The following is a 20,920-nucleotide window of genomic DNA, read 5'->3' as shown; positions in this document are numbered from 1 at the left end:
TTGACCACAATCACTGTAATGTGAAAGATAAGCCTCTGGATCATATTTACATTTTAAGAACATTTCCATTAATGCACGTAGACACACGCACATGTATGTGTGTGCCTGTTAGATGTGTAATTACATAATTCTCGTTAAAATATATGTATTTACGTATTTATGTACACATTTATGTATACATTATTATACAATCTTTCCATATCATATTATGATATATAAATGTTTAGAGTATAAAACCTATGTGTATAAATATGCAAGTAAGATTATATTAATTTATGTACATCCTATATTTGTATATGTTTGTGTAAAAATATGTGTGAATATTTTCCAAATATACAATGAGTATTTCTATTTAAAAGAAAATTTCCTCTGCAGATACAGTATACTACTGTACAACTAAGTTAATAACTGACTGAACCCTCACGTCGATGCGATTGGGATTTGCGAAGTTCTAGCTTCGCCCGGGCCTTCTATATATGGCCTGGCCTGTGTCAGCTTTTTATGGCTGTCTCATATTGTTCTCAGACACTCGGTGCTTACCGTGGCAGTGGGATTGCCAGCAGGCGCTCATGCCGCTATGGTGTAAGCATACCGCATAATCAATTTACCAGCACGGCGGCTCTTGTCGGCGGTCCCTGTCTCAGGAATTGTGTGCTCACAATTCTGTGAGTAATGAACGAGTGTGGCGTTCAGCTCGCCGCAATGCATGCAACACCTCTCTTCACGGTCTATTGTCTCTATATTCTTCCATGCACAGTGGAAACCTAGAATGACTTCGGTAATCAGACGCCTGTGGCGTCTGATTACCAGCTGTCCCGAGGGGGAGGATCTCGTTTCTTCTCTGTGAAGCTGCAGAAGGAAGGTATGGGCGGCCGCAGTACACTTCTCCTTTAGTAATTTTCGGCTTGGTTGTATGATCATGGGATTTTGGGGCATACCCCTGGCAATGTTGGCTAGTCTGTCAGCAAGCTCATTCCCTCTGATACCAATGTGGCTGAGGACCCTGTTAATGATTATTCTTCTACCCTGAGCAAGAATTCTCTGCGCTATGGTAAGCACAGTGGTCAGGAGGTTGATGTTGTCTTTGGGTAAGCTGTGCTGAAGACAGTCAATGGCTGCCCTGGAGTCTGTATGTATGACCTCATGTTCTTCGCTTAGGGATGCGTGGGCTAGGGCTCCCATGATTGCAACTGCCTCTGCCTGTAGCGAGGAGGCGTTGTCTGTTACCTTCATGGATTTTGTGGCATCCCTTGCTGCAAAGCCGGCACCTGCAGTCTGGCTCAAGGGATCGACTGATCCATCAGTGAAGTATGTTCTACTACCTGGAAGAGTGGTGGCTGCAATGAGACTGTGGGCTTCTGCCTTTAGACTAGGCATGGGGTATTGACTTTTTTTTCATTGACAGGTTTGTTCCCACAGCAGGGCTTCGACGAAGTCAGGGTGGGAGGAGTCCATGCCCTTAGCAAGAAGCTGTTCTTTGAGCTGATAGCGTATCAACATCCTGGCTGTGTGAGACAGCCAGGAGTTGTTTGCAAAGGGCTCGATGTCTTGTTCTAGCCTTGATGACCTTTAACAGGAATTGTGCTGCCATTAGATCGATTAAAGTGTTAAATAGGGCTGGACTGAGAACCCCACCCTGTGGCATTCCATTTTACTAGTGGCATGTGCTGTGATAGGTGACCCTGGAATTTGACTCTGGCAGTCCTTTTCCTGAAGTAGTCACCTCTGCAAGCCAAGAGCTTTCCCCTAATTCCCTTCTGGATTAGGCTCTCCTGAATGGCAAGAGGACCTGCTAATTCAAAAGCCTTCTCCAGGTTAAGGAATACTACTACGGATGTGCCCATGCTGATTGTGCTTAAGAGCGTGGCTATGCTGTGCGCTGTGCTCATGCCCCTGGTGAACCCATGGTGTTCATGTGGGGGTCCCATTTTCCACTGGAGTCGGTTTAGTACCATCCTTTCGGCCGTCTTGGCCAGACAGCTGAGGAGAGAGATGGGGCGGTACTTCCCTGGCTTCTTTGGTTTTGGATCGGGAACTATAGTAGCCCTCTTCCAACTCTGGGGTAGAGTAGAAGTTTCCCAGGACTTGTTGATGAGTTGCAAGAGTGCAAGCTTATCTGCTAGTCCTAGGTGGGAAATGATGGGGTACAAGATCACATAACTGGTTTTGTAGGCTTTTCTTAGTTCTCTCAGAGAAAATATAACATCTGAGTTATCGGGTTTGGCTGCCCTTTCTCTGTCCTGAGCAAGTCTGTTGTAGGCCTTCTTGTCTTGCCCTCAGCTCGGCTGGCAGACTGCTGCTGCTTGTTCTCGCAGAGAATTTGTGCGCTAGTCTGTTTGCCTCTACTTGAGGGTCATGATATGTGCGCCTCAGGGCTGAGTGGCTGGTAGCTCGCCTGATCAATTGCCATAGCTCTAAAAGGTGGTTTGGTGGTCGAAGGCTCACACCATTCCAGCCACTTTTCCTGCCTGACTCTGTTGGCAGTTTCCTTGGCATCCCTGACAGCGTTCGTTAGGAGGGCTAGGTTGTCAAGGGTTTACTCTGTGGTTGAAGTACCAGGTGTCTTTGTGACTTCTGAACCCAGGCCGAGTTTTGGGTATGGTCAGTGAGGCTCCTTGTTTAATGGCATTTATAGGTCACATAATGATCACTTGTGACAGTCTCATCGACACACCAGCTAATCCTCTCCACCAGAGTTGCAGTGGTCAAGGTGAGGTCTAGGACCCCTTCTCTGACAAGCGTTTGCTCTTGGGTAGTGAGGAGAGCGATCTCAGGGAATGTTTCAAGCACGTTGGCTATGTTATAGCCAGCCGCATCCGGTGCCCAGCAGGGAGCCAGGATGGGGTGGTGTGCATTGAAGTCTCCCCCTATGATCACTCAATCGTGTGCAGCAGAAGGACAGACCTGGCTGGTATCTAAGCTCCTACAGCCTGGTCGGCTGTACACATTGTACAGTTTAAGGGCCCCGCCCTGAGAAGTGAACAGTCTCCACTGTTAATGTCTCCTGGAGCATGACAATGTCAATGTTCCTTGATCGCACTATTGCATGGAGGATGGCATTCCTTGTGGAGAAGTAATTGATGTTCCACTGTAGTATGCTTAGGGTGTGTGTCATGATGTACCCTCACGTCGACTCGCTCGATACTAGTAAAAGGGGGCGTGGCAGCAATTCACTAAGGTACACCAACGGAGATACCCTGTTGCAACTGAGGGCCGAGTTGAGGGGCTTGGGGGTCTTGTTGCACTTATTTGAGTATTTATCGTGTGGTGGCTCAGTTCAAATATATCATTTTGAGAAGAAAATTTATTTTAAGAAAGTCTTGCTATAATACTGTAGGGATTTCGGTGTTGTTAAAAAATTCATATGCATACTAAATCACACTTATACTTTTTTTTCTGGTGAAAGTATTATAAGAAGAAATATACGAATTTTATAAATCTGCCTGGAAGCCAAAGCCTGGCCAGGCGGAGGCCGCAGCCACGAGACCAAGAAGCCCCAAGACCTTCATGTTGACGGTGAACAGGGACGGGATGCAAGGGCTTTTATATGCTCCCGGGAGCCAGGGTGCGCGTCTTTATCAATTTTATTATCTATACCAATTTTATCATCTACATCTACTTAACAACGTTATGTAAAAAGAGTCTGTTTCTGGGACCAAACTTGCCGTAAAATAATGTGCGTATAGAAATACGTACTCTATTTGTCTATTAACGTTTACACACAAATAAGGTTTCTCAAAAACAAAACAAAAACAAAAACAAAAAACAAACATAAGTGAACGAACGTAAACCTCTTTTTTCTCAATGCACACACACACACACACACACAGACACACACACACACACACACACACACACACGCACATATATTCACACATATATATATATTCTCACATATATCAATACATATGTACAATACATATGTAAACATGCACACACACATATGTGTATATATACATACATACACATATGTGTATATACATTATATACATAAAGAAAACGGAATGCAAGCTTGATCCGGTAGACTAAAGTGAACAACAAAAATGCATTAAAAAAAAAAAAAAAAAAAATCATCATCCTAGCAACATCTAGAAAAAAAACAAAAAAACTACCCTACCCCTGCCCCTTTGTCTCACACAAGGAAGAGCTGCCAGAGACGACTCAAATATGAATTCATGTTACCAATATTTTATCTTTGTCACATTCAGTTTATTGCCTATAAAATCTATAAACTGTTTGAAGCTATTTATATATTTGATTTTTACTGACAGAAATATGTTCGTAATATAGCGCTGTCATATATGTGAATATTTGTTTTTTCCTGTAGCAATCATCTCGTTATCAACATAACCATGTAATATGATAATAATAGTGGGTGGCTGCCAATTATTATTACATATATACCAGCTTTCATGTAAAACAGAAATTTACTGATAATCAAACATCCGTGCGTCTGGCAGGTGTGTTTAGCACCTTCCGTGCAAGTACTGGATATGGATTAATTTTTAACATGGCATTAACTTTATTGGCTCCTACAGAGAGAGCAGTGAGACTGTGTTACTGAATTAGTGCCACATGGGTGCTTCCCCAAATATTTTAAATTTGCAATCCTATTGTACAAAGAGATATTTGACTAAGCTGCAGTCAGGACCCCAGTACCTAGCCTGATGGATAAACTTTAGCCATCTCTTCTGTACCCATGATTGAAAACTTTCCTCTGACTTCTTAGCACCTTTCTACCCCAGATAGTGGGGTAGAACCAGAATAGAGGACCAAAGAGGAGTTGTTCTAACTGCAGGGTGCAGCGTGCAGCATCGCTCAACCTCCGAGACTCCTGTCTCCCAGCAATACGGGACGTGACGGCAAACACGTGGGACAGTTCTCCCTGGTTCAAGATGGGATGAACCAGGGGTAGGTGTACTGTCCCCCTCTCATAGGCCTTGGTGCACCTATGAGCAATTTTTTCTCATCCTTCATTGGTGACCCCTCCGATATTTTCATCATTTGATTATATAAAATTGAAGCTTTTAAAAATTTATGCAGTGTCTATTTGCATTGTATCTGTGATAAGATATTAATGTCTGTGCTATTGTGCTTATTTATGTAGTACGGGCATTGTGGAGGTATATTTCTCTCACCATAAAGGGTGAGATAAATTTTCCTGTAGTCTGTGTCCTGTAATGTGTTAATGTTTGCTGTTGATGTTTAGGTTGGTTCACTAAGATGGATTATTGCTTTTATAAGAGAGACAAAACACGTGCGATATATGCGGATTATGCTAAGATACAGATCACCTGCTGATCCGCCTAAGTTGTCAGCTTGTTCATTGCCATGGATACCAGAGTAGGTTTTATATATGCACACACACACACACACACACACACACACACACACACACACACACACACACACACACACACCAGTATATCCCCTTCGGCAGTGCTCGAGGCATGTCCACAAAAACGGGGAGCAAACCATTATACCCAAAAGTCTAATACGATATACTACCAAACCAGAGGCATCCGGCCTTTATAGTTACCCTGAAATAAGAGAAATAATGATCTAAAATGGAAAGATACTAAGTAAAAACAACAATGCATACGTTTAGAGAAGTGTGTATTTCATCATCAGATTTTTTTTCAATGTTGAAGATAAATAAATCCATATTTCTAGTCAGGTGACTTTAATATCATGTAAGTAGTGAGACCTCTCTCTTTCTCTCCCGTTGAAATGAATGCAATTAAAGAGATAGATAGATAAATAAAATGGTGGGGGAAGGGGGGAGAGAGCAGTAACAAGCATATTTTCAAGAAATGGATCTGATATTTTGTAACGCAATGGGGCTCTTAAACTAACCGAAAGAGAAAGAAAAAGAAAGAGAGAGACAGAGTGAGTTCTACTGAAATGAAAAATTAATTATATTTTGAAGAAACGAACCTAAAATTTAGTAATGCAGCAAGGTTTGGAGTAAGAACAGAAGTAATTATTATTATCCTGGTCTAGACAGATATTGAGTAATATCTGTATCCGGATCCTTACTGGCGACAGTATATGGAGAAATGAGGAGCTAGATAGGAAGCCGTAGTTTAAGAAGGCAAGAGATATAGGGAGCCGTAGCTTAAGAAACAATATAAATGAACAATGTAACTAATGAGGAAAATGGCATAAAGTGTATTGATCAGTTCCCTAACATTTTGATCTGATTGCCTGTAGAACATTCATGTTACTAAATGAAAGGCTAACGCACACACACACACACACACACACACACACACACACACACACACACACACACACACACACACACACAGGAAAGAATAATAGTACTACTAGCACTAATACTAATAGTAATTATAACATTAATAGTAAAAAAATCATAACTGTGATAAACTATAGTGTCATAAAATCAGGGCGGGGATCAACTTTACACCTTACAGATTTATGCTCATTTTAAACCAGCCGTTGGAAGGTGAAATACAGCACAACTCAGTGCTGGTACCAAGCTTTGGCAATTGGTGAGAGTTACCGTTAAGAAGGGCATCCGACTGGAAAAAGTATAGCCAAAACCAACATGGATAGTCCCCACAAACCTATCATTGGAACAGGCTACCCCAAAACGACGTGATTGACGCCTTTGGGAAATAAGTAAAGGGTGCTGTGTCAAGAACAGACCTGGCTAAAGAAGATACAGGGAACGAGATGGACACGATTTATGGCAAAAGATAGCAGTGTACGTTGTAAATTTTTGTATAGTGGTGCGAATGCACAACGGAAAATGTGAGATGGCAAACCAGTCGGCAGTGAATGTAAACTGGTGCAGAAAAAAAAAATTAGAAATGTGAAAAAGGCAAATAAAATTGCTGATACATCTCTTAGAGAAGATGACAAAGAGAGAGAAAAACAAAAAAACAAAAAAAAAACTGCAAAGGCAAAGACAAAAATTGTTAATGAAATTTACAAAGATACAGAGATATCTATGGATTGGTAAAAATAACAAAGGTAATAATTTAGTTTATTCCATTTGTTACAATAATTATTCTTATGTTTGGTGTGACAGGCTGTTTATTTTGCTTCTAAATTACCCCCTGTGTGCAAAGAATGACTGGGGTTACCACCTACTAGCAGTGTGGTATTTGAACGCTACCAGTGAACCACACAACACACAGTGACAAAAGACCTGACTATTATTTTGAGAGGCTACTGAATGAAGAATATTTTTTTTTTTTTTTTTTTTTTGGGGGGGGAGGGAGAAATACCAGAGATAAGGCAAGAACTTAGAGAAGCGTTGAGGATGAAAAAGGGAAAGGCAACGGGACCTGATAAAATACTAACAGAAGTATGGGGAAGTTTAGGGGGAGGTGAGAGTGATTGCGGTATAGGTGCTAATGAAGATTTACGATCGAGAAATAATGCCAGACGAGTGGCAGAGTGTGTAATTGTAAAAAGACAAAGGTGATATCCAAGATTGGGAGAACTATCATACAATTAAATTTTGGGAAAAAAATAATCGCAAAAAAGTTATGATGTAAAACGTAAACTAATGAACAACAATCGTGATTTATGCCGGGAAAGGGAACAATGGATACCATCTCTGATTTGAGGCATATGCATGAGAAAGAGAGAGAGAGAGAACAGAGAGCTGCATTTTATATTTATAGATTAAGAAGTAATGTATGAATAATACGTTTGGTTATATTCATTTGGAATTTCCATAGAATATCATCATGTATGTGTAGAATGCATATAGGATATCCTCTTCTTAAGCGTGTTAAAAGCGCCTTAAAAGTATGATGCTCAGCATTTTCATTCATATTCAGATACTACACTGGTGGTGTTACTATTGATATTATTATTGCTACCATTGTCCATATTTTCAATATTATCACCGCTATCATATCAAACATCTTATCTAACTCTTTTCCTTGCCAATATGATATGTAGTCTTTGACGCCATAGTCTTGTTTCGCTGATATTTAAATCGTTATCAATATGACACTGTAAGTGCTACTGTTATAATAATCATTAATGTCATCAAGATACCATTATTGTTTCTATGGTCATTGAGCATGGTATAAATAACTTCATAAGATTCGCATTTTTACTGAAGAAAAGGGTTACATTTCCAATTCCAATTAATTTGAAATCAGGTAAGTTAAAGTTGCCAAGTCTTCCGTTAATTCAATTAATGGTGGTGGATATGTTCACCATGGTTGAAAATCTTAACCTGAATATGACTAAAGTTGGGAAGATCTTCGAATACACGCTCGTCGGGAACCTTGCGGTCCAGAGGGTATCCGTGTGGGCGATTGTCTGGGTACTTGCCAGAGGAACCATAGTGATTGAATTCGGTATTTTCGTGAAGGCCATCCACTGCTGCGTCAGCCGTACCATCGGTCACTGCTACGACAAGGTCGAACTCAAGACCTTGTTCATTACCCTTGGGAAGTAGGAACCTATTGGGAATGCCAGTGGCACTCACATAGTTTTCAAGGCTGGAGTCTCCACCACCCAAAGCTTCCTTGGTCTTATCGAAGAGAGTCTGGAAACTCGGTACATCAGGGACGGTAACCGAAGACTCAGAAGACTTACGGACAATGTGGTTGGTTCCTGGTGTCACTGTTGAAAGAATATTGTATGAATCTTCATATATTTCAAAAACATTTCAAGTGTTTGCAAATAGCCATGGATATATGCATTAGTTTATTAGTGATGAACACATATTATCTAAAAATAATATATAGAGAAAATATAGCTGCTTAAAGTAGATATACTTACACTTGGTCCAGAATTTATCTAGTTCAATGGCATTCCAGCGACCTTCATCGAAGGAATACTCGATACCATTGTTATCGCGATGAGGCCAAGCGAAAATGCGGACTGTTGCCAGTGCTTCATCGCCATTGTTGTTGTTGATGTCAATGTTGTAAGAGAAATCTTTGTGATTGAGTCGAGGCACATAAGTAGAAATATCTACATCTTCAACTTGTTCCGTATCGTCAACGGCATTAAGAAGGCTGTATTCAAAGTCTTCAAAGTAGGTCTCAAGCTCTTCATTTACGGACAAATTTTCAACGCTTACACCTACGAATGTGAGTTCTTCTTGAGTATAAGGAGGAAGGGAGTCCTTGTGCTCCTTAAAGATGTTATCCATATATTTGTGTAGCCTAAAGAAACTGGGATCACGTGTGGCAGTTTCGAAGTGTTCCAGCACGCCTGGGGGTAAATCGTACTTTCCATGGGGATCTCCCTGACGACCAAGTACAATGTGAGCAGTGTTGTGCAAGGCTCCGTAGTACTGGATATTAGGGCTGTACAAAGATGATTCAATAATATCTCCAAGGACGTTGATGCCGCGTTCATTCATGATATCGATGCGTTCACCACTTCTGTCAACAATGTAACCATGAGCAATGGCATCACGGATTCGGCTTTCAACGATGAGCAAGTCTCGAATGCGAGCAACACCATCCACATCCTCGAAGTTTACATTATCTGGCCGAGAGGGGAACTGACCTCCGTACTTGTATGTGGTGTGGGGTGCAAAGCCCTGAACGATGGGCTTATCCCAATGCAGCTCGTCCACAGGGTCTAAGTAATTGGAGAGACGTTCGGCATCGAAGCGGACAGTAAGCTGATGATGTACCCAGAAGAAACTCTCTCCCTTGCGATCAAGATGATGACCGTATTTGTCCTGCCACCAGAATGGGAATTCCATATGCCAGGTAACGTGGTGAGTGTTCATTCCAATATCCTCTCCGAAATAGGCTACTCTTTGTTCAGGGTTTTTCTTGGTTCCTGTGAAAGTAGACTTAAATATACCAGGTGTCTGCGTTTGCTTGGCACGATAAGCTGCTTCAATGACTTCACTGTTGGTGAAGAGATGGGGTGTGACTTCATAGAGTGGGGGAAGTACAACGTGTTCAGCCAGAGGTGAGTGGATGACCGCAGCATACAAGGCGTAGACAAACTCTCCTTCATTCATAATTTGACGGAAGTAGGCTGCATTGCTGACAAATGTTTTCCAGTCCTTGCAGTGAATAAAAACGTCAAAGAGCTGCAGTGCTTCATAACGATGTCTTGGGTTGAAGAGAGAGAACCAGTGCTTCTGTTCGAGAAGTCTGTGATCCTTGAGGTCTTTCACGATTTTGTGAACTGCCTCACCATCGTCACTATAGTGGGATAAATCAGCCTCGGGATCGAACGAATCAGCGATGGATTTCAGGTTTGCATCACGAATGTTTCCGTAGATTTTATGCAAGAGGAAGTTGACATCGTGTTGCTTCTGGGCATCAGACACACCTGGAAAGAGTGGCAGTTGAAATGACTCAGATTATGGTGGTAAAGGTATGTGACCTTATATAGATAACAGTATATATAAATGAATAAATAAATATGTATATATGTATATATATATATATGTATATATATATGTATGTGTATATATATGCATGTATGTATATATATGCATATATATATGTATATATTTGCTTATGAATATATATAAATATACATATATACATATATATATATATATATATATATATATATACAGTTATACATACACGCATTAATACATATACACGCACAGACATACGGAAACACACACACACACACACACATATATATATATATATATGTATATATATATATATATATATTTATATTTGTTTATTTGTGTGTATGATTATGTGTATGTGTGAGTATACACACACGTGTAGAAACTCACAGAAATACTGACACCCGTATGTATATGTATAAGTACAAACTTTTTTACACACGCACACATACACGTGTAGACACTCGGAGAATTACACATACGTACACATAATCACTTGGAAACATATGTACATATATGTCTACATATAAAGCTTCTCACACACAATCATATATACACACACACGCACAAACACACAGCCATATATATATATATATATACATATATTCACACACACATACATGCACGTACACACACGTGTGTGTGTGTGTGAGTAGTCTCACATTTATGATATGCGATGACACAATTTGAAACACTCACCTCCCTCGTCTCCCTGATAGCCAAAGCCGGGCCAGGCAGCGGCCGCCGCCACCAAAGCTAGCACTAGGAGGACCTTCATGTTGCTGGTGGTCGACCGACTTACCTGGGCCTTTTTATACAGACTGGTTATCGAGGCTTGCCGGATAACATGTTCGATTACAGGTTCTTTATCTGAAAGCCCGCGTGGTCTTCTAAGTTTAGGCGTGAATTAGGCTTAGATAATTTGTCGGTTAAGTTTTGTTTTTAACTCATTACTTCTTATCACTGTGTTCACTGCCCAGAGACATATTTTCGTGTAGCTATAGTACAGCTTTCGCCTGCGAAGGACCCTTTTATTGAAATCCAAATTTCTACGTAATAAGCATTTTTTATTTACTGATAGGGAATTCATATTCCTATTCTCTCAAATTTGAAAGGTTATCATTAACAGTTTCATTGTGAATAACTTCCTTTTTCAAAACCATGTTTTGCTAATACTGTCCAATGTATAAAAAGGCCTGTATTATGAATAAAGAAACTTGCTAACGCAGTTGTCAGGCTGCGTTGTAATTACAGATTCTCATTATGCCTATACATATTTACTTATACTGATAATCATTTATTTTTCTCCCACAGAACTTTGCTTATGCAGTACTTAATTTCAAAAAGAGTGATAAGTATATGCATAATTTATATGTATATGTATACGTATAAATTTGTATATTCATGTAATATATACATTATATATGTAATATATAAATTATATATATATATAAATATATATATATATATATATATATATATATATATACACACACACACATACACACACACACATATATATGCACACACTCACACACATATATACACACACATATATATATATATATATATATATATTTATATATAAGTAATTATATGTATTTTATATGTATATATATGTATTCACATGTATTATATATGCATATGTATATATATATATGTATATATAAGCATATATATATATAAGCATATATATATATATATATATATATATATATATATATATAAGCATATATATACAAATATACAAATGTACAATATATGTATATATATGTAGATATATAAATGTATATGTATGTATATGTATATATATGCATGTATACATACATAGTAATATCTATATATATAAATATACATATATATATATATATATATATATATATATATATATATATATACTGTATATATACATGTTATGTATATATATCAATATATGTATATATACATATATATATATATATATATATAACTATGTATATATTTATATATATGTAGATATATAGATATATAAATATACATCTATATATATGTGTATATATACATATCCATACACACACTCGTATATTTATTCATATACACACACATATATATGTACATATATACATAATTTCAGCTATAGACATTTTCATTTAGCAAATTTTCAAAGATGACCATCTTCATCTTCAACGAACAAAATAAATACATTTGAGCCAGACAAGGCAGGGAAAAACAGGTCAAAATTATATTAAAAATCACAAAATAAGCGAAACGAAACGAAAAATAAACGAAAAACAAGGGAAGCATGTACAAAAGAAAAGACATGTAAAATACAACATAAATGTGTATATGTAAATAGAAGTCAGTCGCACTGTCACTACAGTATGACACATATGTACGTCAGTGCAGACCCTTGCGTACCTAGACTCTCCTGTTAATATATCAGCAAAGGATTTTCGTGAATTTATTCATCCACATCTGATAGACATTCTGTAGACATCTCACACCCTCATGGTACAATGAGTTTCTGTGAAAAGACAGTGAAGAGATGAACCGGTAGTGGGACCTATATATATGTACATATATATGTGTGTGTATATGAATAAATATACGAGTGTGTGTATGGATGTGTATATATATATACACACTATATATAAATGTATATTTATAAATTTATATATCTACATATATATAAATATATACATAGTTATATATATGTATATATACATATGGATATTATAAGGGAGTTAGTGTTATACCCATTGGGATCTATGGCAACATAAAACAAAATGTGATTTTTTCCGAATGCTTGAGTCCAGCCTACCCCCCCCCCCCCCTTGCCCAAAATTTTACATTGCGGTCGTACAAAGAATGGAGACAGCGCAGGGATGACTATGCTGTCATGAATAACATAGCATAGCCTGCCTCAGCATAAGCAATTAATACAGTTGCGTTCGTGCTTATCTGATGACATGAGACAAACACTGGAGCACAGTTAAGCATGTCCCCAAATTCAGATCTGACTCTGGTATATGTCCTCCACCGAATCCAGGACTTCATGCGAGACCAGAGGACCAAGGCTTTAAAACGTCTCGCCTTTTCTCAGTGCATGCAGGCCAACAGTGAAAAGTTTACTAACTTTTATGTGTACCTGAAGCAAGCTGCAGATGATGTAAACCTGTGTAAGGGCTATAATAATGCTTGTGTTGAGACCCAAATCAAGCATGCCATCTTGATGTGTTCATGATGAAGAGACCAAACAACGTCTTTTAGAGTTGAAGTCTGAGACCACCCTTGAGGATGTAATAGCTGTGAGTAGGTCTCGTGAGGCAACCGAGTCTACCACTCAAGAACTACGTTCATTGCAACCAGTTACACGTGCAGCGTCCACTTATAAGCAGAAAAAGAGGTGAGCTACTAGGGGTATTAGTGAAGAACCCCGCTACAGAGCCTCCAGTCGCTCTCACCAGTCTCCACGACCACAGCCAAAGGAACTCTGTAAGCAATGTGGATATAGGTCACATATTAAGAAGTGTCCTGCTTCTACTAGCACCTGTTGTACCTATGGCAAAGTAGGTCACTTTGCCAGCTGTTTCTTCATGAAAGAAGAAAATGATAGCGCCCCAAAAGGGGATGTTCTCTCTATACGCACCATAGTCCAGGTCTGAGCAGTTGTAACTAAATGCTGTGTAGGCCCTAGATCTCTGACAATTAGATTGTTAGTGCAGTCATATGTGGACTGCATACCTGACACAGGATCTAATACGATAGTAATGGATATTACCCTCCTAGAGTCTCGGACCACAAATGACCTAGACACCTCTACAGATTTCAGATTGAATAATCCTGATGGCTCACATGTGACTTGTACTCTCCTTGGATCAATATATGCCAACATGACGTATGGTACAGTCACCATACAGGGTTGGATACATGTGGGTAGCTCTTTAATGACTTTTGCTGCCCTGGAGCCGCACAATCAGCTTCAAAATATCCCCAAGGACTACCCGCGACAGTCTCAAACAGCCGGGTCCATGCCGACGACATGGCAAATGTTCTCCCAGGAAAAGCCTGCAGACAGATCAGTCTGCACAGGTTATGCCTACTCATTATTCCGTACCACCCCAGGAGGCCACATGCCAGCCCCACCTCTTCCATCACACCAGTACCCTTTACGTTCACCACGACCTCCTCCACTCTCTGCATCCCTTGATGAGGCAAAGAAGGTTTTTCTGAGAGAATTTTCAGGTGTTCTCATAATAAGATTTCCTTCAGGCTACGAATCCATATGATGATCTTTGTGAAGGAAAATGCCATGACGTTTGCTGTGCACACACCTCGACTCATTCCCCTTCCCTCATTGTATCATTACTCCTGCAGGTGATGAACTGTCACAATGGTGTCACACCTCAGTGGCTGTAAGCCTAAAGGCGGTGTCAGGATAACTGTTGACTCTCCAAACTCAACAGTCAAGTGTTCTGTCCTGCCCATCCATCACCGACGCCTCATGTTGCTGTATGTCGTATCGACCCAAAGGCTTGGTACTTTTTCACCTTGGATGCCTTGGATGAGGACTATGTGTCCCACCTGAAGCGAGTACAAGAAGTTCTGTGCACATGGCATTACCATGAATGCTAACAAGTTCATGCTCACAGCCCCAGAAGTAGAATTCTGTGGGTATATCCTGTCAGGGAATGGAATTGCAGCTGATGAAGAGCAGGTCCGTGCCATTGCTGAATTCCCAAAGCCAGCTAACCTGACAGACCTCCGATCATTTATGGGAGTGGTGAACCTACTGGCCGAGTCCTCCCCTGCCATTGCCGAGTCTTCAGATGTTCTGTCCCCTCATGAGTCGTGAGTATGATATATGTATATCGTATCAGTGGATGAACTGTGTAATGAATATGTATGACAACATTATTTATTTTAAATACAGGTCAGTCACACTGTCACTACTGTACGAGACGGATGTACGTCAGTGCAGACCCTTGTGTATCTAGTCTCTCCTGTCAATATACTACCAAAGGATCCACATCTGATAGACATTCTGTAGACATCCCACACCAACAATAAAGAACTAGACAGTTACGGTCAAAGGACTACACCGTATATAGCGGTGTGGCTGTGATGTCATTGTTTAGTTCTGGCTTCATCTTATGAACAAACAAAGATTCAGAGGTTAGGTGGTCGAGTCTTTTGGGAGAAGTGGACAGAATTTTGAAAATGTTGTGAGTGTAGGGGTGGCTTTCCATGTGTGAATGTTTGCAAATAGTAGAATACGCCGATTTTCTCAGAGGTAGGCCTGTTCTTAAGGACTTCCCCATATGATCAAGAATTCTATACTTGAACCAATGTGTCGTTGATCCAATATACCTAGTATTACAACTAGGACAATTGTGCTGATAGTGTAGTTATTTGTGAAAACTAAGTTGAATTTTACATTAGGAATGAATATTTGAGTAACTCACGTAATTGCTTTCGAACGCAATAACTTAATCACCCGAGATACGGTGATTTGATATATTTGGTTTGCTGAGGATAAGATAAGTTTTGAAAGCAGACAAGTCTTATTACTTAAGAATAATCTCAGGGGTTTGTGAAACACACTGCCTGGGCAACAATTTGTTTCAAAGTAATTTAATGAGAACTTTCCAATTCGGGAGGGACCAGGTGGAGCAAATGTTGATATACTCTATTGATTAAGGTGGATATAGTATTAATCTTGTACTTCTGTGGTGCATAGCTCAAATAATGCATTCCCAAACTAGTAAAAGTAGGTCTTATATTTACAGTAGTGTACAGGTGACCGTTTTCTTTGTGATAAGCGTATTAAGAAAGGTAAGTTGGTTCTCTTTTTTAATTAAAACAGGGTAGAGACAATTGTACATGTGATGAATGTTTAAACATGAGAAAAGTATCGTTTACGTATCTTTTGTAAAACAAGGGTTTAAATTCGAATGGGCAGTTTTGTAGCCAGTTCTTTTCACACACATGATAACATAAAAAAAAAAAAAAAAAAAACATTAGTATAGCTATGGTTAGTGGGAAAACTCAAAGTACCTCCATCGATCTAAAAGTACAAACGGTTGTCAAAAGTAAAAACACTCTTTTGTGACAGTATTTAAAAGAGAAATTGACTTTCGTTTCTAAACTCAAATGTAAAAGGAATTCAGCTGTTGCATTGTTAGTGATGATTTGTGTGGTCTCTGCAAGAGGTACGTTAGTAAACAAAGACTGAACATCAAACTAGCCATAGTTATGGTGTCCTAAAATCTTAAATGACTGATTTCGTTCGCGAAATGAAATCGTGTATTTACTTCACGTTAGAGGTAAAATGAGTCGTACGAGAAATTTAGCCAGGTTATAACTGAAGGTGTCATTAGATAAAATTGTGGGTCTAAGAGGTTCTACTGGTTTGTGCACTTTTAACAGTTGGAATTTAGATGAATCAGAAAATATAGAAGATAGTTTGTCAATGTAATCAGTTCTATTCAGTAAGACTATGCCTCTTCCTTTATCATTTTTTGTTTTTACAATATGTTCATCTGACTTTAAATTTTGAAGAATGCTAGTAAAGTTTAGTTTCCCGGTTGTGTAACAATGTGTCGACTAATGTCGACTCACTAACGTGTGTCAGCTGGTGCTGACTCGGCTTAGTCCTTAACCGCCGTGGTATCCAGCCACAGCAGTAACCTTCAGGCAACAATTGCAACTTCTTGCGTCTGGGCGGGGCGCGAGCCTCCGACCTCTCGGATGAGAGGACGGCACGTTACCACTGTACTATCCCGGTGGCTGCTGTGTGGGGAACGAGGGTATCGGCCTTTACATCGGTGGGACACTTAAAGGGAGCGGCAGTCAAAAACTAAGTAGTTATCCCATGACTTTGACTTGTGTGCTTCTTTCTGCCATGTGACCTCGCCTGCTCCGCTGGATCCTCTCCCTATTGCATTGTTAATATCCTTTGTGTATAGTGTATTTCTTAGCAATAAAACCTTGTGTATGTTTCCGCTGGTGTGTTTCCGTTGACCTGACCGCTCTGATTCCTTAAAAGGAACCCTGACAATATATATAGGTAAAGTGACATATGACAGTGGAACAATAATTGCTTGTATTGTCCATTATAAAAAGGAGTAGCTTCTGCCTCTACTATAATTCTGCCATGTTTCATGAAAGAAGTAAAATTCACGTATCCATTTAGTATTTTCACCGAAAATCTTTGTGTATGTAAATTGTAAGCGAGTAATCTTGAACTTACGAATTTAATCGACGCTTATGAACTGGTATGAATTGTATTTTATCCACATTCAGATACTGGTGGTATTGCTACTACTGTTATTAGTGCTACCGTTGTCCTTATTATTGTCAGTATTGTTACAATTATCACTTTAAACGCATTCTCTAAACCTTTTCATTACCAGCATAACATATTGTCTATAATTTCCTATTTTTGTTTCAATATTTTAATCGTTATTAATAAGACACTGTTAGTGCTGCTGCTATATTGGTCATTAATGTCACCTGGACAGCATTATTGTTTCCATATTTTAGCGTAGTATAAGCAATTTCATAGGTTTCACATTTTTATTGAGGATGAAAAGGGTTACATTTCCAATTCCAGGCTATTTGAAATCAGGTAAGTTAAAGGTGCCAAGTCTTTGGTTAATCCAATTAATGGTGGTGGATATGTTCACCATGGTTGAAAATCTTAACCTGAATATGACCAAAGTTGGGAAGATCTTCGAATACACGCTCGTCGGGAACCTTGCGATCCAGTGGGTATCCGTGTGGGCGATTGTCTGGGTACTTGCCAGAGGAACCATAGTGATTGAATTCGGTATTTTCGTGAAGGCCATCCACTGCTGCGTCAGCCGTACCATCGGTCACTGCTACGACAAGGTCGAACTCAAGACCTTGTTCATTACCCTTGGGAAGTAGGAACCTATTGGGAATGCCAGTGGCACTCACATAGTTTTCAAGGCTGGAGTCTCCACCACCCAAAGCTTCCTTGGTCTTATCGAAGAGAGTCTGGAAACTCGGTACATCAGGGACGGTAACCGAAGACTCAGAAGACTTACGGACAATGTGGTTGGTTCCTGGTGTCACTGTTGAAAGAATATTGTATGAATCTTCATATATTTCAAAAACATTTCAAGTGTTTGCAAATAGCCATGGATATATGCATTAGTTTATTAGTGATGAACACATATTATCTAAAAATAATACATAGAGAAAATATAGCTGCTTAAAGTAGATATACTTACACTTGGTCCAGAATTTATCTAGTTCAATGGCATTCCAGCGACCTTCATCGAAGGAATACTCGATGCCATTATTATCGCGATGAGGCCAAGCGAAAATGCGGACTGTTGCCAGTGCTTCATCGCCATTGTTGTTGATGTCAATGTTGTAAGAGAAATCTTTGTGATTGAGTCGAGGCACATAAGTAGAAATATCTACATCTTCAACTTGTTCCGTATCGTCAACGGCATTAAGAAGGCTGTATTCAAAGTCTTCAAAGTAGGTCTCAAGCTCTTCATTTACGGACAAATTTTCAACGCTTACACCTACGAATGTGAGTTCTTCTTGAGTATAAGGAGGAAGGGAGTCCTTGTGCTCCTTAAAGATGTTATCCATATATTTGTGTAGCCTAAAGAAACTGGGATCACGTGTGGCAGTTTCGAAGTGTTCCAGCACGCCTGGGGGTAAATCGTACTTTCCATGGGGATCTCCCTGACGACCAAGTACAATGTGAGCAGTGTTGTGCAAGGCTCCGTAGTACTGGATATTAGGGCTGTACAAAGATGATTCAATAATATCTCCAAGGACGTTGATGCCGCGTTCATTCATGATATCGATGCGTTCACCACTTCTGTCAACAATGTAACCATGAGCAATGGCATCACGGATTCGGCTTTCAACGATGAGCAAGTCTCGAATGCGAGCAACACCATCCACATCCTCGAAGTTTACATTATCTGGCCGAGAGGGGAACTGACCTCCGTACTTGTATGTGGTGTGGGGTGCAAAGCCCTGAACGATGGGCTTATCCCAATGCAGCTCGTCCACAGGGTCTAAGTAATTGGAGAGACGTTCGGCATCGAAGCGGACAGTAAGCTGATGATGTACCCAGAAGAAACTCTCTCCCTTGCGATCAAGATGATGACCGTATTTGTCCTGCCACCAGAATGGGAATTCCATATGCCAGGTAACGTGGTGAGTGTTCATTCCAATATCCTCTCCGAAATAGGCTACTCTTTGTTCAGGGTTTTTCTTGGTTCCTGTGAAAGTAGACTTAAATATACCAGGTGTCTGCGTTTGCTTGGCACGATAAGCTGCTTCAATGACTTCACTGTTGGTGAAGAGATGGGGTGTGACTTCATAGAGTGGGGGAAGTACAACGTGTTCAGCCAGAGGTGAGTGGATGACCGCAGCATACAAGGCGTAGACAAACTCTCCTTCATTCATAATTTGACGGAAGTAGGCTGCATTGCTGACAAATGTTTTCCAGTCCTTGCAGTGAGTAAAAACGTCAAAGAGCTGCAGTGCTTCATAACGATGTCTTGGGTTGAAGAGAGAGAACCAGTGCTTCTGTTCGAGAAGTCTGTGATCCTTGAGGTCTTTCACGATTTTGTGAACTGCCTCACCATCGTCACTATAGTGGGATAAATCAGCCTCGGGATCGAACGAATCAGCGATGGATTTCAGATTTGCATCACGAATGTTTCCGTAGATTTTATGCAAGAGGAAGTTGACATCGTGTTGCTTCTGGGCATCAGACACACCTGGAAAGAGTGGCAGTTGAAATGACTCAGATTATGGTGGTAAAGGTATGTGACCTTATATAGATAACAGTATATATAAATGAATAAATAAATATGTATATATGTATATATATATATGTATATATATATGTATGTGTATATATATGCATGTATGTATATATATGCATATATATATGTATATATTTGCTTATGAATATATATAAATATACATATATACATATATATATATATACAGTTATACATACACGCATTAATACATATACACGCACAGACATACGGAAACACACACACACACACACACATATATATATATATATATATGTATATATATATATATATATATTTGTTTATTTGTGTGTATGATTATGTGTATGTGTGAGTATACACACACGTGTAGAAACTCACAGAAATACTGACACCCGTATGTATATGTATAAGTACAAACTTTTTTACACACGCACACATACACGTGTAGACACTCGGAGAATTACACATACGTACACATAATCACTTGGAAACATATGTACATGTCTACATATAAAGCTTCTCACACACAATCATATATACACACACACGCACAAACACACAGCCATATATATATATATATATATATATATATATATATATATATATATATACATATATTCACACACACATACATGCACGTACACACACGTGTGTGTGTGTGTGAGTAGTCTCACATTTATGATATGCGATGACACAATTTGAAACACTCACCTCCCTCGTCTCCCTGATAGCCAAAGCCGGGCCAGGCAGCGGCCGCCGCCACCAAAGCTAGCACTAGGAGGACCTTCATGTTGCTGGT

General features: G+C 39.5%; 2 protein-coding genes across 2 annotated transcripts; both read right to left on the bottom strand.

Moving 5' to 3' along the window:
• Positions 1–8,097: 8,097 nt before the first annotated feature.
• LOC125046082 (hemocyanin subunit-like) lies at positions 8,098–11,123 on the bottom strand. The gene is made up of 3 exons (XM_047643716.1): positions 11,036–11,123; positions 8,776–10,299; positions 8,098–8,616 (listed from the first exon to the last, which is right to left on the bottom strand). Exons 1-3 carry the CDS (start codon positions 11,112–11,114, stop codon positions 8,183–8,185), a joined length of 2,037 nt encoding a protein of 678 aa, XP_047499672.1. The 5' UTR covers positions 11,115–11,123; the 3' UTR covers positions 8,098–8,182.
• A 6,756-nt stretch (positions 11,124–17,879) lies between these two features.
• Positions 17,880–20,920, bottom strand: LOC125046086 (hemocyanin subunit-like). Its single transcript, XM_047643721.1, has 3 exons — positions 20,833–20,920; positions 18,574–20,094; positions 17,880–18,414 (listed from the first exon to the last, which is right to left on the bottom strand). Exons 1-3 carry the CDS (start codon positions 20,909–20,911, stop codon positions 17,981–17,983), a joined length of 2,034 nt encoding a protein of 677 aa, XP_047499677.1. The 5' UTR covers positions 20,912–20,920; the 3' UTR covers positions 17,880–17,980.

Source organism: Penaeus chinensis, chromosome 38, assembly GCF_019202785.1.
Source record: "Penaeus chinensis breed Huanghai No. 1 chromosome 38, ASM1920278v2, whole genome shotgun sequence".
Lineage (NCBI taxonomy): Eukaryota > Metazoa > Arthropoda > Malacostraca > Decapoda > Penaeidae > Penaeus > Penaeus chinensis.
Note: the sequence above shows the minus strand (reverse complement) of the source record. Positions and strands in the feature narration are given on the sequence as shown.

Bases quoted from the DNA above. Each gene is read 5' to 3' on its own strand.
- LOC125046082 (XM_047643716.1), bottom strand. From the start codon at position 11,114: ATGAAGGTCCTCCTAGTGCTAGCTTTGGTGGCGGCGGCCGCTGCCTGG. The intron at 10,300-11,035 runs GTGAGTGTTTCA...CACTCTTTCCAG, and splicing joins CTATCAGGGAGACGAGGGAG to GTGTGTCTGATGCCCAGAAG. The intron at 8,617-8,775 runs GTAAGTATATCT...TTCTTTCAACAG, and splicing joins AGATAAATTCTGGACCAAGT to TGACACCAGGAACCAACCAC.
- LOC125046086 (XM_047643721.1), bottom strand. From the start codon at position 20,911: ATGAAGGTCCTCCTAGTGCTAGCTTTGGTGGCGGCGGCCGCTGCCTGG. The intron at 20,095-20,832 runs GTGAGTGTTTCA...CACTCTTTCCAG, and splicing joins CTATCAGGGAGACGAGGGAG to GTGTGTCTGATGCCCAGAAG. The intron at 18,415-18,573 runs GTAAGTATATCT...TTCTTTCAACAG, and splicing joins AGATAAATTCTGGACCAAGT to TGACACCAGGAACCAACCAC.